The 17,659-nt window shown below is 41.2% G+C and overlaps 1 protein-coding gene across 1 annotated transcript in view; it reads right to left on the bottom strand.

Annotated features, from left to right (window-relative positions):
• cdh8 (cadherin 8) overlaps positions 1–5,733 on the bottom strand; it is a gene marked incomplete in the record, with an annotated part of 114,787 nt that extends 109,054 nt beyond the window's left edge. Inside the window, 2 exon segments of the mRNA XM_036136279.1 lie at positions 3,231–3,786; positions 5,415–5,733. Of these exon segments, the coding sequence (XP_035992172.1) occupies positions 3,231–3,491 (261 nt within the window).
• Between the last annotated feature and the right edge of the window lie 11,926 nt (positions 5,734–17,659).

Below are 17,659 nucleotides of genomic sequence, written 5' to 3'. Positions count from 1 at the left end.
TTACAGCTCACATCTGAAGTTTAATGGAAGGAGAGTAAGGACAAAGTGTGACAGGAAAAAAAAACTGCATAAAAATGGCTTTCTTGTTTTTGTAGATAGCACAGAAAGTGATAGTGGGCGTGTGCAGAATGGAAATCTATTTATATTTTCTAATAATCTCTAGATATACGGTCCCCACAGAAATGGCAGTAACTGAGTATGTAAAAATGTTCACTTTGGAAAGCATTATTTCACTGTTACAATAGTCCTAATATTTTTTTTTTTTAAAAAACAGATATGCTTTTAAACAGGTTTCTCACCAAATAATTGAAGCTGATGTTTCCTGTGACACCGTGACTTATGGGTCAGGCATTAAGTTCCTCATCTTGATTCAGAGCAAAGTAAGACAGAGGTGGAAAGGAAAAAAATCAAATGATTGTTTTCCACACCAAAATATGTATTTTTTTTTCTTGCTCTTTGAGTTTGCATGTGGATAGGACTTGTAAACAGAAATGTTCTGTGTTGGTAGGCTTTCACTGGCAAATACCAGTTTCCAGGTGTCTTCTAGTCTGCCTTCTGCTGTTTTGACCAATTCCAGAACTACAATCTCTCTTAAAAGAAAAGCCTGTCCCCTGCATCTTAAAAAAAAAAATCTAGAATATTCCAATTTATGCATCACAGCATATGTCGCTAACCTCAATCCGATGTTTGCTAAACACCATCAGGTTGATGTGTTCATGCACTGAGGATGGAGACGGTTTTGATGCGTTTAACTGAAAGAGATAAATCGTTTTATTTTAGAGTGCATCAGGCGACATTCAAGGAGCAAAATCCTGGCACTCCAGATTCTTGACCTTATATACAGTAGATGCCTGCTGTGGGTCTACATATGCTGCAGTAGTAGAAGTGCTTCCTTCTTCCTTCCAGAATGCTCTGATTCTGCCTGCTTTCCCACATTTGCCTATTTCTGTTCTTAATGATGGGATATTTCTGAAGCACCTTTGGCTCATGATGAGTAATCCTTAAAATCCCCTCCAACTCTGTGTTAATTTTAAGCTACAGCCGAGCAACAAGCTTTCACAGCTGTCTCCCCGGCTTCACTTTAACAGGTACTGCATGTCTGCCTCGACCGGCGCCGACAGGACTGACGGGGGCTGACGAGCACGTCGCTGACTGAATCACAATGTCAAGAAACGGCGCACTGAAGAAAAGCAAAAGGGAAAGGGGGCTGGGGGGGCTGTCACGGCTTGTGGTTGTCCTTCTCGCTCTTCCATACCACCCCCCCTGTTCCCCCATCCTCTGCATCCCTTTATGCTAATGCTCTCTGCTGAGAGAAAACACAGCAGATGGAACACTGGTAAAAATCAATGGGATGATCTCTCTTTCCCTGCTTCACATCTTCAGCGTAGGTGAGAGGAGTCGGGTCATGGGCGAGGATTAGGGAGAGGAGTAGCATTAAGGCTCAGAGTTCAGTGTCTATAAAGAAACTCCAGGACAGAAGGAGTCCAATCTCTGCCTTGACTTCCTTAAAAATCGCCTGCTGCATACGCTGCGGAGGAAATTGTGCAAAACACCCAGAGAGCTATATGACCCATTTGAATTTTGCCTCCCACCCATTTGATTCATCTTTTAATTAAGCGTGAGAAACACAGGGAAAAAGTGGGAAGAAATGGAGACAGAGGTACAGAGAGGAGGAGGAAGATTTATAGTCCTAAACTGATGCGGTGCCATCTTGGTCTAACTTATCTCGGCTCTGCCAGCCACACTCATGAGCACTTAACCTTGCAGTGAACGCAACCCATCATCAACGCTTTGCAAAAGGGCTAGCTCTCGTTCATCCCCTCCCCATTCTGCACCCAATCCTCACACTGTCCTTCATCAGGAAGGTACCTGTGACTAACTTGCCCTACAGTCAAGTTTCCATTGCATTAGCAGGGACCTTGAGAGAAAGCATCCCTCACTGTGTGGACCGTAAAGTGTTTTTTGTGCCTTCTATTCCCTGTAGAACATTTCCACCTCAGAGCTGGAGATTTTTTTCGCCTTAAAAGCAAAGGTCATAAACTGAGTCAATCACAAAGTTTCTCTAAACAAAGAAGAAAAGGATGTGATTATGTAAGAGTCGATCAGGTGATTCGCTGAGCTTTTGATGCTCTGTGTCCCACAGCTGTGTCGAAGGCCTCGCATTGCAGGCTCACGGGCGGACTCTGTGGCCCCTGCAAGTGTTTGTTCCTTTCTGCATCCTAATGAGCAGTCATTGTCGAAACCTGCAGAGGGTGCCTAAATGACTCAACTGAAAAATTAATGCATTACTTAACAGCGTTTTTGTGTTGCGTTTGCACGAGGTTCTGAAAACACGGGCGCAAATCCCAGATGATGGCGAATCTTTAATTGATGGGGCCATCTGACGGTGTTTGGAATGGAAGAGGATGCTCGTTGTGGTTACTTGGGCAATGAGTTACGAGAAACATCATCGGAATTGCAGCTTGCTATCCAATTTGAGACTCAGGTAAAAAGCTATTATCAAACAAGATCAGTTATTACACATGATGGCCTGTGTCCCTGCCTATACTGGAGCAGCTGGATGATACTGTGTGTGTGTGTGTGTGTGTGTGTGTGTGTGTGTGTGTGTGTGTGTGTGTGTGTGTGTGTGTGTGTGTGTGTGTGTGTGTGTGTGTGTCGGGGGTGGGGTAGGGTGGGTGGGGGGTGTTCTGGATGCCAGGCTGATTCTCCCCAGGTGAAAGTCAGCAAAGAGCTGCAAACAAGCTGCTTTGGCCGGGCCGGCAAGCTGCCTTCCACCTCAGTGCTGGGCCAGGGGAGCAGGTGGCCCCGAGCTGCAGGATGGAAAATGGAACTCCTGCTTCCTGTGCCATGCACAATCTGTAAAACACGCCTTCATGAGGCAGAACAGGAAGATGGGATGGAGCAATAACAGCTCTTTCTGGCAAAAATCATGGAAAAGCTAGGAATACGCGTCAAGGGCATACAAAGGCAAAAGCTAAAAATGTGAAACTATCGACTGACATTAGTTTAAATCTTGTCTGTATGAATCGCTCCCCTTCCCTGTCCTCTCTCTGCATTCATCCTCATATCTCTGTTTCCCCTCGACATCCCAAGCCCTCCCACTGCCCATTGGGAAGAAAACAAAACAAGGAGGAAGAAGCAAAACGGGGGGGACCCATTCAGACGGGCCGAATTAATGTTTGCACACGATAAGCAAGCTTAATGTAACGCTGACAATCACAAACACTCACCCTGCCAACCAGGATTGGATCCCGTCCAGAGAATTCCTCCAGCACAAACATTTGATTCCAAACCCATCCTCTCTTGGCACGGCTTAGTAATCTTTGTCCTTCGCCAAGACCGCTTGCCACCGCCGGCGCCGACCCTTCGGTTTGTGCTGTTCTGGACTGGCCCCCAATCGGGGTCGCGGAAATGGAGGGGACGCAAGTAATCCACACCAGCAGCAAGGACATCCACAGATCCACGAGCATCTCCTTGGACCTCTTTGGCATCCTGTTGATGCGTGTGTTTCTTTTAGTTTGCTTGTTTATTTGTTTGTTTTACTGGACTCTTCTTCTTCTTCTCCCTTCTCCACCTCTCACCCCGCCTTCCCCTCCTCTCTCTTCAGATCAACAGCTCCTTCTTAGATAACAAGAAAAGGTTACTTGTGTCCTCTTAGAGCGGCAGAGCTTGCATTCATGGTGCGATAAAGGTCACTGGCATGGCTTGGCGTGCCTCCATAGCAGTTGGTGAGGGGGGTGAGGCTCGTTGCCTGGCATCCATTTGTCATTAATCCAGGAGGGACGCCTAAAAAGGAGCAAACAGACTTTGTCAGTCTCGTCAGACTCGTGGAAACTTGTCAGGAGCTGACGAAGAGGGAACAAGTCAACTAAACATCTAAGCAAGTTACCTGTGATTAGTCAGAATAAAAGGGGGAGGATGGGGTGGTGGGGGGGGGGGGGGGGGGGATTAGAGCGCATAGGAACATGTCATTCATCTTTTGAGCAGCCGGACCCTCTACCCCAATCTAATTTTTTTGCATTATCCTGTCAGAGCCGAACAACTGTACTCCGGCGCTCTCTGGCCCCTCGATATCAGATTGCTGTTGTGTGTAATCTGCCATTCGTGGAATTATCCTGGGTAGACTTTGAGGATTCTCATGTTTACATGTGATTAATATTGTGACATGAGAAGTATATCCACACACTATGACCAGATTCCTTAGACACCCGTTCTGTAGATCCAGGGTGACGCAGGTAAGCCATGTCAAAGCGGCAGCCCTCTGATATCAAATTAAATCAGTTGAGATTATTACAAAAGGTTCTGAGGAAAATGTTTACCCACTGAAGTAGATATGGGATATTATAACATAACTGTCCTTTGATACTAAGCCTGAAGACTCATTTTTTTCATTTTACAAGCAAATTCTATAAACAATTTGATACAATAAAAACATTGTCCTTCTCTCAAATGTTGTACTGTATCACCAGCTAAATGCGACTTTAGACCAGAAGAAGACCAGAACTGAGGAAAAGCAAAAGCACTTTCTGCAAAAAAAAAAAAAAAAAAAAGAAGGAAAGAAAACAAGGGGAAAAAAACTGATGCAGGTGGACACGGTATCGCTGTGCCCAGCAGCTTGTTTTCAGTTCCCAGGAACTTCTGCAGCACCTCTGCCGAAAGGTTACTGCTTTTCCAAGGACAATAAGCTTGAAGCCCAAAACAACAGCAATCAAGTGTGGATGGAGACCCGGAGGCTAAAGATTACAAATTAAACAACATATAAAAATATGCTTAAATAAATACACATATACCTCATTTAGAATTTCCAAACAAAGAATAGAATATGAGCCGCATTTTTCTATATTTTGCATTCAGTTTTGGTCTAAGCCTATTAGAACGCATTTCAGCACCACGGGAGCGAGGGACAGCTCCCCGTCGAAAGGCAGCCCCGCGCCGGGAGGCGCAAACGGAGCAGCCGGAGAAGCTGTCCAAGAGGGGAGACCACTCAAGCTTAATTCTTCTTTTTTTTTTCTTTTTTTTTTTTTCGCCCAGATAAACAAAATCCATAAAGTTGGAAGCACCCGCTATAACATGCACCGCTCTCTCGGAAGTTTCTCCGTTCTTATTCAGCCCGTCTTTGCGCATCAGCTGTGCGACTGGAGCGCACAAGCGGTCCGATTTGCGGGGAAGCATCCACATGAAGTCGGCGTGCGCGGCAGGCGGAGGCAGGAGTGAGGCTCGTTTATAAAAAAATGAAAAGATTGATCACCTAAGTTGCAGACCTTTCTGCAGACTTGTGGGGAATTCGCTGATTCTCCAGATGAAGGGAGAAGTGTTCTTCAACCTCCCCGTGCAAATACAGCCTTGTATTAAGGTGTCTGTAGCCTACCTGATGGGGACTCTTTTTCAACGTGACGGTGACTGTTTGTACTTACTCGTGAGACTCGGATCCTTTGCTGCTGCTGCATTATTTTATCGTTTTGCTTTCTTCTTTACCAAAAAACGCCAAAAAACTCCACGGGGCTTTCCCTCGAGCTGCGGGGGAAATGTGCGAAACACGCAACCGGCTAAAAAGAAAATCATCAGATACAAAATAAAAATAAAAAATCCGTCTTGCAGTTTGTCAGCGCGGAGCGGCACAGTGGTGCGCACAGTTAGAGGAGCTCCGACAGGCTTGCTGGCCGACTGGGAAAGTGATGAGGAGATGGAGGAGAGATCTGCACGCGGGAGGAGAGGAGGGGAGGAAAGGAGAGGAGACGAGAGGGGAGAGCCTCCCTCCGCTGCGCTCATTGGGTTGATGAGGAGTCGGGTCAACAGGCGCGCAAATGAGCGCATGCCGCTCAGCACCGGACACGGACGCGCAGTATTAAAAACAGGAACATTGTTGCCCCACATTCACATTCAAAGCGTTGGTTTTATATATTACCTATGCGCGCTTTCCCCCCTCAATGTTATTATTTGTGTAACTGCTGGGAAAGCGGCACAAGAGTTCTCTCGGTTTATTGTGACGCCGCTGCTCATTTACAGTCATGTGATGGGGTTAGTCAACGGACTGACAGACGCACTTTGGTTGTAGAGTGGGTAAAAAACAACAACTAAATAACTCATCTATCCTTCAAGATTGAACATGATCTGTTGCACCTGTTCAGCATTTGGACCTTTGACAGCAAACTCTTTGCGCATATCAAAGCAAAGAAAATGCACAACAAAATGAAGTCTTGACTCGTAAAAGAGAAGGGGAGGGGGTGGGGGCTGAGGCTTTATTAAGACCGTTAGCGAAAAGGTCATGGCTCATCACTGGATGGAGAAATTAAGAGCGTGTGAGCGCGGCAGTGTGTGTGAATGACAGCAGAGGGGGAGCATTTAGCTGCCCATAGAGGGAGCCCTCTAGTGTTTGTGTGGCTACTCGGCAGCAGTGGAGTGGGTTCAGAAGAAGGGGAAACGTGACACATGGGGTGCTTTGAACATTTTCACAGTTTTCACACACTACAAACTACAAACTTGAAGATACCTATTAGGATTTTTTATTATGTGATGGACCACAACTAAATGGTGTATTGTTGGGAAGCAAAGGAAAAAAAAAAGAGATATAAAATATAAGATATTTTTTCAAAATATGTATTTTGAAAAAATAACATGAAAGTTGTGGTGCATTTGTGTTCAGTCCCCGGATGAAAACATACCATAGAACCACCTTTCACTGCAGCTAGTGCTACAAGTCTTTGCCAGCTTTGCACATCTGGAGACCACAACTTCTGCCAGTTCTTTGACAAACCAGTTTCAGCTTTGTCAGATGCATTGCGGATCGCCTATGAGAAGCTGTTCCATTTTAGCTCTGACGGTATATTTATGGTTGTCCTCCTGGAAGGTGAACCTATAGGTTAGTCTTGAATGTTTTGCAACCTCTAACAAGTTTCCTTATAGTTGAAAATTTAGCCTCACCCACCTTCTAATTGACTCTAACCAGCTTACCTGACCCTGCTTAGAAAAATACATCATAACACATGCCCCCTCTGCAGAATGCTCTCACCACCATGAGAGTGGTGTAGTCAAAAGTTGGACTTTTTGGCCTAAACCACTGGTGGTCTTGCCATCAGATTCGCCCACGGGAGCTCTCATTGGACTGCCTGTTAAGGTGGATGGCCATGCCTCGGTAGGTTTGCAGTTGTGCCATACATTTGAAAATGATTGATTGTTGATGATTGATCTTCAAAGCGTCGGCGATAGTTTTATAAGCTAACCTTGCTTTAAAAAGATGTTCATAAATGATCTCGGGCAAACCTCTAACACCTTCACAGAAAAGCTGTCGTAACAATGCACTTGGCGTATCAAACCAAAGGAGGTCCAATAGATATGCATGCCACACTTTTAAAATGTGTAATTCTAAAATATGTGAAACCATGTATATTTTCCATCCACTTCAAAATCATGTGCTATTTTTTTTTTTTTTTTTTGGGTCTAATCACTTTGCAACATGACTGCATAGGGGAAATTCCAAGGCATATCAAGGCACTCACAAGTCTCAGTAAATTTTTGCTAAAATAATGTGTCAATGAACACAGCATGGTATTGTGCTTCCACACCTTAAAACCCCAGGCCTATTCCCCAGAGGCTCTTTTTCTTTCCCTGCTGGAGGCCTTTTGACCAAAATGCCAGAAATCCTAATTAGCAAAGACATCAAGCCGACTATTATTTATTTCTGTACAATTTAATTCTCCTCCCACCCCTGCTTTGATGCTGCAGCTTCATGTCAGACGGGAATTCTCCAATCATCTTCCTTAAAAGCCCCTGCTGCATTATGCATTAGGCTGTAAATGTTGAGCCATGTTGCTCTTTCTCCATATGGATGAAGACTTCATTGACGGACACGCGGAGCTCGTCAGATATGCGTGGATGGAGATAAATGTGCTCTTTTAATAAACTGCTTGGGGATTGCTGCTCATCGCTATAAATGATGAAGTAAATAAAGAACCATGTTTAAGGAACTGAAAAGGGGATCGCTTATACACAGCCCGATGTCACATAAACACCCATCCCCACACAAACATATATACATCTATATATAGTCATGTTCAGATAATTAGAAGAGGCATTTCCCAAAGTTTTTCTTTTTTTGTAATGTTAAACATGCCTTTTGAAAAGAAACAACCTTTAAGTTGGTATTGACTATTGCTTTTATTTCGATCTCATTTCCCCATGAAAAATTTAGCTTTTTATTGGTTTGATGCAATATTCTAATCTTAAATGCCGTGTTTGTATTGGCTAGGGGTGGGAAAAAAAATCAGAATGAACAAAAATAAAAGCTTTAAAATAAGATCAGTTGGTATTAATCTATATAACGTTTCCCTTAGTTGATTGTGTTACTGAAAAAAAGTTAACTTGTAAATAACCCTGCATATATATATATATATATATATATATATATATATATATATATATATATATATATATATATATATATATATATAGATATAGATATATATAGATAGATAGATAGATAGATAGATATGCATCGTATAACTCTTTTAAGATATTGTATATGAATAGAATGTTTTGAGTTATTTTTTAATAAAAAGGTTTGGCCAAACGTGACACAACCAAGCAAAAATTTTGACACATAACTTTTGAAGTCAGAACATGCTCTGGGTAAAAGTCTCATCCATATAAGGTGGATTCAGTGTAAATAAATCATTCAAAACTCCTTCTGTGCAGAGACTTTTGTGCAAACATGATGGCCCACGCTTTAAATTAGTGATTAATTCCACTGACATGGCCCCTGCCAGTGATCAAAATATCAGACGGCTTTGAAAAAGGCAAAGTAAGTGAAGGGGAAATGGTCTTTAGAAGCCAAGCATTCTCAATCGATCATTAGTTACCACGTTGTCAGTGGTATTAATCACAGAGCTGTTGCAGAGCGAACCACTGACTCGCTCGTCCACAACTTACTAACACACAGTCAGGGAGAGTTTGGTGCTTGATTTCGGGCGGCTTGTTTGGCTTTAATTCATGTACTCATTTTAGCAGGCTCATTTTTAAACCCCGCTGTTCTGTCCCAGTTGTTCCACTGTAAGGAACAACTTCTAAGTCCTCGCTTATAACCACATGCTCTTCATGAAGAGCTGACAAGCAGAGGTCAATTCATAGTTAGCCAATCTGCAAAGTGTAAACTGGAAACTATACATGTGTCCTTTGATATTATGTCATTTTTGTTCTTAGAATGTCCTCAGACTGGATAGAGACCACCACGCTCTGCCTGACCAACACACGCAGAACAAAGCTGAACTGAAGCAGATTTGTAAGGCAATCCAATGCTGACATGTCCAAGGTTTTTTTTCTATTTGTATTTATTTATTTATTTATTTTTTGCCGTATATGCTTTATTGTGCTGTTTTCTGTTTTTTTTTTAAACCTCAACCAAAAACAGACACAATTACTTTAAAAATGCTATCTTAAAAAGTAAATATTGAGTTTCAAGAGGGACATCCACCCAAAACAAATATCATCTGCTACAATGTTCTCCCCATCAAATGTGTTGCAGAACAAAGTTGCCTTTATTTTAACTACATAGTTAGTGGCATCCCTGACGAAAGTGCTATGCTCTCTAACCTTTGACAAATGGCTCTGAGCTCCAGCTAAATAACAGATCAAGCGTAGTCCTTGTTACAGGAACTTCCATCTTGGGAAGGATGGCGTCACAATACTCCACATTCTGAGTGCATACTAGTTTTTAACTGGCTGCAGGGTGTCCATTATTTCTCATAAGTGACAACTGCAAAGTAGTCTCACCACTGAAACTGCTTTTTAACCATTCTAAATTAATGAGCTTGATCCACCATAATGACTGCCATCCGGTGGCTGTGGACAATGTAACATCAGGAATAAATGAAGTATAAAAAAAGGAAGCAGAATACTTAATAACACTAAGTATAGTCCTTCACTGTCTTTTCAATGTGACTAAAGCACAAGCTGCTAAAGCATTCCCTGCCCTCTGAACTTCATTTGACCTGAGTGATCATCATACGAGTTGCTATGCTAATCAACTTGCTACTTTAGCCTTTCAGCAGGAGAAGGTGGTACATGACTTTTTAATATAATGATGGCAGACAGTGTCCCAGCTGACTGAAGTATGAAACACTTTCAAAATGTGCCTGCAGTTTTTTTTCGGAGCACATTTAAAAGTCATTGTTGTTGATGCCGGCCGTCCAAAACCTCCGAGGAAGCCTGGGCTTATGAAGTGATAATACTGAGTAGGCCACAATCTTAACCCTTGTATTCTTAAACTCAACTCAAACCATCACAAAACCAGCAGTGTACCTCTGGTGGCTTTGGATGGATATTCAAAACAAGCCAAGGATCACATTGGAGGCCAACAAGCCATCGCCGTTATGTATAATTTGACTAATTTAACTCATCTGCGTACCAAATAGCTCAATTTCACATCCATGTGCCACATTGAGATGTGGACAGTAAGGGGTTGGATGTCTATGAGAGTGATGAGAGTAATTTTCCTTTGCCTCATGTCTTCCAATCCCATTGAAATAAAAGGGTGATACATCATAATGTGCATTAATACGTAAAGGGTTAAGAGATCAAATGTCTTAAGTCATTATTTCATTACTGTAGTTTGGATGTGTCTGTAGGCGTAAAAAATTTTTAATTTATTTTGCTGCTAACTCACTAGAATTCTCTAGTAAATTGCTAATTTTGTCCAATGAAGCTATAATATTCATTTAATTCTGAATACGTAGGCCAATATTTTTAAAAGGAATACAGAGTGGACCTAATTTGGAATGTGACACTTTAGATCAGCCTAATTTTACTTTATTTGCCTACTTGAATCGCTATAGTTCTGTTATGTTTGTTTTTCAATTCTTCACTCCTTAGGTCTTCTCTTGTACACACGAGTAAAAGACAAAAAACAGAACAAACCCAAAGTGTTGAATAATACGTTTCCGGGTCTGAATCTAAAGAGATTTTATAATCCGAAATATTTCCAGGTTTCTTGTGAAGAAGAGCCATAAGGAAGGTTGAGGTAATGTGTTGAAAACAGCCTGAATATGTATTGGGAACCGTCCAAGTTGAGAAAGTTTTGTCTAAAATCCTGATATCCCCATCTGGAGTTTTGCTCCGAGATATTGAGTTAGTTAAGAACAGGAATTTTCCAATACCAATGAGATATTTCAGTAACGTCAAGGCCAGGTATGTATTGAAAACCTGGAAGCTTTAAAGAGCAGTACAGTAAGATGCAACGTTTCAACTGTAGTACATGGTTTACATCAGTGTTGTTGCATAGGACATAACCTATTCACCAGGGATGACCTTTAGAATACTGTCGTCTCTTGTCTGCATTGTTGCTTGACAGGTAGAGGTATTCTGTGGCAGGCCACGTTTCTGCTAGGGAGCTAAAATAACCTGCCCCAACATGGGTTAACTTTGTGTGTAAAAAGTTTGTTCAGTTGATGACTGAATATATATTTAACTCTTAATTATATCAGTTGCCATTGTTACATGATAATCGTATGTTGCTGAGAAAAAATGTGATGAAGATTAATACTGTTGCATTCCGTGAAGGTTCAGTTAAGACATAGACACACAGGAGGAGAAATACTCAGATAATTCAGATCAGAGGTCTGGGATATATTTTGACTGTCTGACGGTACTTCATTGTGCAAGAGAAAGAAGAAAAGAAAGAAACCTTGCTCTGCAGCTTTAAAAGGACAGGGCACCACTGGGACCGATGCTCATTCCCTTCCCCTCCCATAATTTCCCAGGTGATCCAGAGATTTACACTACTGTGGCTCCCCTCGAGCCTCCATCGTGTTTTACTAATGTCCGGGCTATTTCCACAATCTGTAGGTCACCAGAAAGGTTAAAATGACAGTATCAGTGAGTTACAGCACAATGTAGCCGGAGCTTTGCTTTGGTCTGTTAGATAAAGGTGCGAGGGTGGAAGCTTTGGAAAAAAAAAAAAAAAAAAAAAAAAAATGAACCTGCACATTTTTTCCTCCCCTCCTCTACATACATCCTCGGCTCAACCTTGTTCTGCTGTCTTGGTCAATGAAGCATTAAAGCAGCATATCAGGAAAAGTGCTTCATTTGATATGCATGTGGCGGGTGGACATGAAAGGCTCGGAAATTCTCGTTGGTCTTCATTGTCAAGTGCTGCCCTCTCCGTTTGACATTAGAATATTAGCAACAAATGCCTGAGCTGGTTCCTTACCTTCTGCCTCTCCGGTAAATGCTCTGGCCGAACTCACGCAGCTGTCATAAACTTTACTGCTTTGGCTTTGTGTTCAGCTTTATCTTGGTATTTCATATGTGTTTTTTTATCATGTTCCCTTGTTTCCTGTGTATTATATCAGATTTTTTTTTCCAGTTCCTCAGTCCAGCATCAGTTGCCTGCCTTCCCTCACAGCTGACCATGTTCCTAATTAAGTTAATTGATCAGTGGTCACCTCTCCAGCCAAAATCTCTCCCGATCAGTCCGCTCTTGGTCAGATGAGCCTGTCCCTCACCTCATCATGTTACCCTGTGTTTCCCATGTGATGTTTTATTTTGGATTCCCCCTTGGCTATAGTTTTTGAATGGTTCTGAATTTCCTTTTTTTAGGTAAAGCTTTCTCGTACTTGGGTCAACACCCTCTAATGACGGTGGTTCCTTAAAAAGTCCCTTTCAGAGCTATTCTGAATTGTTTAAGAGTCAAAATGTACAAATCACTCTGACCTCTGTTGCACCATGAAATGGCAGATAAGAATTATCCTAGAATTCTTGGAAAACAGAGGAAGATTCAGAGAAAGGTAAATCCCTGCTGCTCTAAAACTTTGAAGCGTCCCGTTTGGGCAGCATGTGGAATGCAGGCTGAGGCCACCTGAAGCCACCGCCTTCTCGGCTGACGGCGGCTCGGGCTGGCCGCGCTCTGAGTGCAACATGTGGCACATTAGTATTCCTAAAAGTCACACTTTAATTGGTTGCAGATTAAAGTTAATTGATTTAGCTGATAGTTTTAAGGCTCCTGGAGATAATTAAGTGCAGTGTTGAGAATTTTGATATGTTGACATTTTGAGAATGAACAACCTGTAACGTGTGAATACAACACAGCGTTAACTAACATCTTAATCATGCAAATTGAAAAACACGGCTGATTTAATTATCGCTGGTCCAATCATTGGTCCTCATTAATTACATTGGGCTTATTTATTCATAATCACATATCTTTTCCACTTACTTCCCAATTATGCAGGACAGTGTAGCAGACCCCCGCTGATATAACGAACCCTAATTCTATTCCCACTTTGTTAGAGGATGCATGTAATAGGATGCCGATGGGATGGAGGGACAAATGAGCATTCAAGGTTGAGGAGAAACAGCAACATGGCAGGGAAAAATGAGCATTTTAATACAATTTAACAGAAATAATGCAATTTATAACATACACTGATCGAATGACGCAGTAATCAGCTGCCCAACATTGAGTAATTCCACCACTAGCCATCAAACATCTAAGACTAATCAAGGAATGGATAAGGAGTATGTGGTACAACGATAACATGAGCTCATCCATTGGGGTAGTATCTCAGAGGAGTTTGCTTTCTCTCAGTTAGGCAGTCTAATCTGAAAACAAAACTTGTAATGACTGTATTATCAACAATTGAAATGGTTGTAGCTTCAATGAAGGCTTGATAGTTGTATTCATTCTTATATCGCACTGCAGCTTTTGTCTTGGTTCCTGATGAAATCATGTTAAACCTGGTGAATGACTACGTCAGTGGTCAGCAACACACACTTCCAAATATTAATGTCATGCAAGTACGTTTGGCCTAGTGAAGATGATTCTGTCAAACCAAAGAACAAAGCATGGTGTTGGCAGCATCATGCTCTGTGGGCCTGATTTGCTCCCAGCCTTACTGGTACTTTGTACAAAGCAGATGGAACAATGAAAAAGTAGGACACTGTCAAAATTCCTCAACTTTACCTCAAATTAACAGCTAGATGATTGAAACCTGGGCAGAGGTTGATGTTCCCCCAGAACAACGGTTCACTGGTTTGGTGGTCATCTGCTAATTTCTGGTTGCATGTTGTGGTAAGAGTCCCACGATGAGACAAATAAGACCGAAACGAAAGCAGGTTTTGCTTTGCCAACACATATCCACTTTGGAAAGTCCACCAAGCTAACTTAAAAAAGCACGATAAAGCTTTAGAAACTGCCCCCCGGAAACTTCCCGATTAGCCTCCATCATTACTTTGTGAAAGTACCTCAAACTCCTGTCTCACTGCTTTAGAATTCAATGTGTCGCTCTTTTGATTCGCTCAAGAGTTACCTTTTTGGGGGGTAGGGGGACTCATAGAGTTTACTGGAGGTTGTTCATATGTTTGCCACACTGCGATTCCATCCACTAAATAAACTGAATGTGACAAAAAAAAAAGGGAGTCAATTGACATTATTCTGTTCTGTGAAGCAGTGGCTGTGGATGAAGATGAGCACTCACAGAGGAAGTCTATGATTAGAGGAAGAAAGACATCAATAGACATTGATGGCTGTAAAGAATAGAGTAAGTGCTGGGGTAATGACACTTTGCCTTTAATAGTGTTCATTAAGAATACTAGCCACTTGGTTAACAAGAATGAGAAATGAGTTCTGCCATTTATCGCCATGCGATGAACAGAGGGAGATCACAGGCAGAGCTCTTATCAAAAAATGAGAGACACACAAGTGTGAGAAATGCCGGGGTTGTCCTTGTGATGCAAAAATCAGCACACTTCTATCTCGATCGATTCTTATATTCTTTTCATTCTGTTTTCTGCTTAGAATGTTTCAAACCTCAAACAAGACAGTTTCCAAGAAAACACCTTTTACAGTTGTAGCCTACAGAAACGGGGAGTATAACAACATTCTCTTTGTTAGTGTTAAATGTTTGTAACCTAGCTTCTTTTTTTTTTTTTTTTTTGCTAACATATAAACGTATCAAATTATATAGTGTGTGGTATTGGAAATTGTCAAAAGTGCAACACACAATTAAAATTGTGATTTTGTGGAGTCAAAGCAGCCAATAGTGAAATCAGTGAATGCTGTCAGGCTAGTAGAGAGGGGCAGGGGAAAAAACATTTGCAGATTTGCTCCCATGTCTTCTAAGACAATCAGGTCTCCATGAGCACCAGAGTGTTTTCTACTTTTCTTTACTGTTTTTTGAAAAGTAAAGGACATATTTGATAGTGCCAACTGCCTCGTAAATAAATAAGAGTTTCAATATTAGATATGATATATATTGTGCAACTTTTATGGAGACTTACACTAATTAAAAATTTTCACAAGCTACATTTTTGTTAGATGTTTAATCAGAACAAATCACAGCATTTCAGCAACACACCAGCGCCTGTGTGAGGTATAGACTTGTCAGGGTTCCTATTTTAAAAGACATCTGCAACAAAAACACAGTACTCCATACACAAGAAGGTGTTAGTGAAGTCATTTTTACTCTGGAAATCAGTTGAAGTGTGTTTCCTGAAGTGTCTCTTTGCTAAATAAAAGTCCTTTGGAAAATCAAAAGAAGCAGAAGAAAGACTCAACCTTTTACGCATATTCACTTTCCACAAGATACACTACATTACATAGAATGTATTTTCCTAACGTAGAATGAGAAACAAGAAAAGACAATAACATTTGCTGTTGGAATTTCATTACAAGTTAAACGTTTACTTATGCTTTATTTTATTTAAATTGGATATGAACAAACCTAATCTAAAACAGTAAGAATGATGGGTACGCTGATTCTCACTAAATACAAATATTATATTCTACCAGCAAAAAATTTATTTACACGCAAGTATGTGAAAGTTCCATTATTTAATTTTCTCTCCAAAGTGTCAATTAAAATATTAAGAGGTATGACCAGAAGACACTTGAAATCAGATTGAACTAGCAAAAAAAAAAAAAAAAAAAAAAAGAATTAAAAAAAATGAGAGCCAGAGACCAGACACCAGGTAAACAGAAGAATCCAGCCGAGAAAAGAAAACTTTGCAAAAGGGAGAATCAGGGGAACACATTTTCTGGGATGAACCATTTCCTGGACATTGCTGATGACTGGCTAATATGCCACTTTAGATTTTAGCGCATTGCATTCTGCTATAACTGCTTACACCCATATGAGCGGTTATAAAATGCCTTCATCATCAGGGGGGTAACCTCTAATACTACTGGCCTCCCTCCTCTCTCAGAATGACGATCTGATTCCTCAGACTCATCCAGAACAGGAATGAGACCGTCATCCGACATTTAAAACAGGACGACATCTGATTTACACCTTTAAGAAATGCCTTTCTGGGATAATTTTTCAATATTTATTTATTGTTTTTTCTTTGCAGCTGCCATTGTTAACCATGATGTAACAACGATCAGCTGGCTCTTTTAAACGTACATTAGTGTTCATCAGGTGCTTTGCATTGACCGTTTATGGTTGAATATGGGCGTGTAAAGCCGTCACCATCCTCAAAGGCTCCACCTCTCCAGTTAGGCTTTAATAAGACCCTAACTGCAGACAGTTCTCTGTAATCATGCACAGTACATACTACTATTAATCTTAAAACTTGTATTTTGCAAATCCTCCTCTGCTCATTGTACACAGCAGATTTGAAACATATGCACAATTTTCTTTTTTTTTTTTGTAGTCATTTCATTTGTATAATTCCACCGCTGTCTATATTTCTCAGTTCTTTCCTCTGAGTTATGTTTTATTTGTGTGTCACTTGTTTTGTCTATTGACATTTAGAGTCTACAGTAAAGGAAGAATTGGATTACACTGGTAAAAATCCTTCATGACTGTGTATATGACAACAAATGTGGAACTTAAATGTGAACAAGGGCTGCAAAGCGACCTGCTGCGGTTTCAACAACGATCCTATGATTTCCGCTTCGCCGTTGCGCTTTCAGAAACACGATGTTCCAAATCGTTGTGTTGTTTCATGCTATGTTTTGCCTCCCGTCGTTGCAGAGACTAGCCCCATCTCCTGTATTGCCACCTTCTGAATGATCTCACCCAGAGAAGATATGGAAAAACAAGGACGGGACAAAGGATGAATATTAGCACCATTTGGGTCTTTCAGGGTTGAAAACAAGTCAGAAGAGCGACAGAGGCAATATTTGCAGAGGCACACAATGATGCTGTTTCCACATGATCAGCGAAGAAAGGAAACACAACAAACACAGCACAGTGTCAATATCTGAAAGACCAACCCAAAAAGAAATCACAAATCATTTTATTCAGAAGAGCTCGTATTTGAACAAATTCAGAATTTGGCAGCAGAACATAATATTCATCTGGCACTGTCAGGAGGTCCAGCTCATTCTTTCTCCGTCGTTGTCAAAGAGTAAGCTGCTTTCGGTCTATTTTGATCAGCAGGTTTATAATAAACACTTTATTACTTATGCACTGGTGCACTGCTCCTCCTGTGCTTCTGGATGTTATATGGACATGTGAAATGGGATATAGAGAAGAACTTTACCGTCGAAGGCAGTGTTGGCCACAGCTAACCAAAAGGTTGGCTTCACAAACTCATATTCCGTAAACAAAAATATTACCTTCACTACTGTTAAACTTTAGTTAGTAGTCCTGTTCAGAAACACTTTTTGTTATACTGGGTGAAATGGTCCTTCCATCCTGACAGTAGTCAATACATTATGTATAAG

The sequence above is a fragment of the Fundulus heteroclitus genome, chromosome 4 (assembly GCF_011125445.2).
Source record: "Fundulus heteroclitus isolate FHET01 chromosome 4, MU-UCD_Fhet_4.1, whole genome shotgun sequence".
NCBI classification, from domain to species: Eukaryota; Metazoa; Chordata; class Actinopteri; order Cyprinodontiformes; family Fundulidae; genus Fundulus; species Fundulus heteroclitus.
Note: the sequence above shows the minus strand (reverse complement) of the source record. Positions and strands in the feature narration are given on the sequence as shown.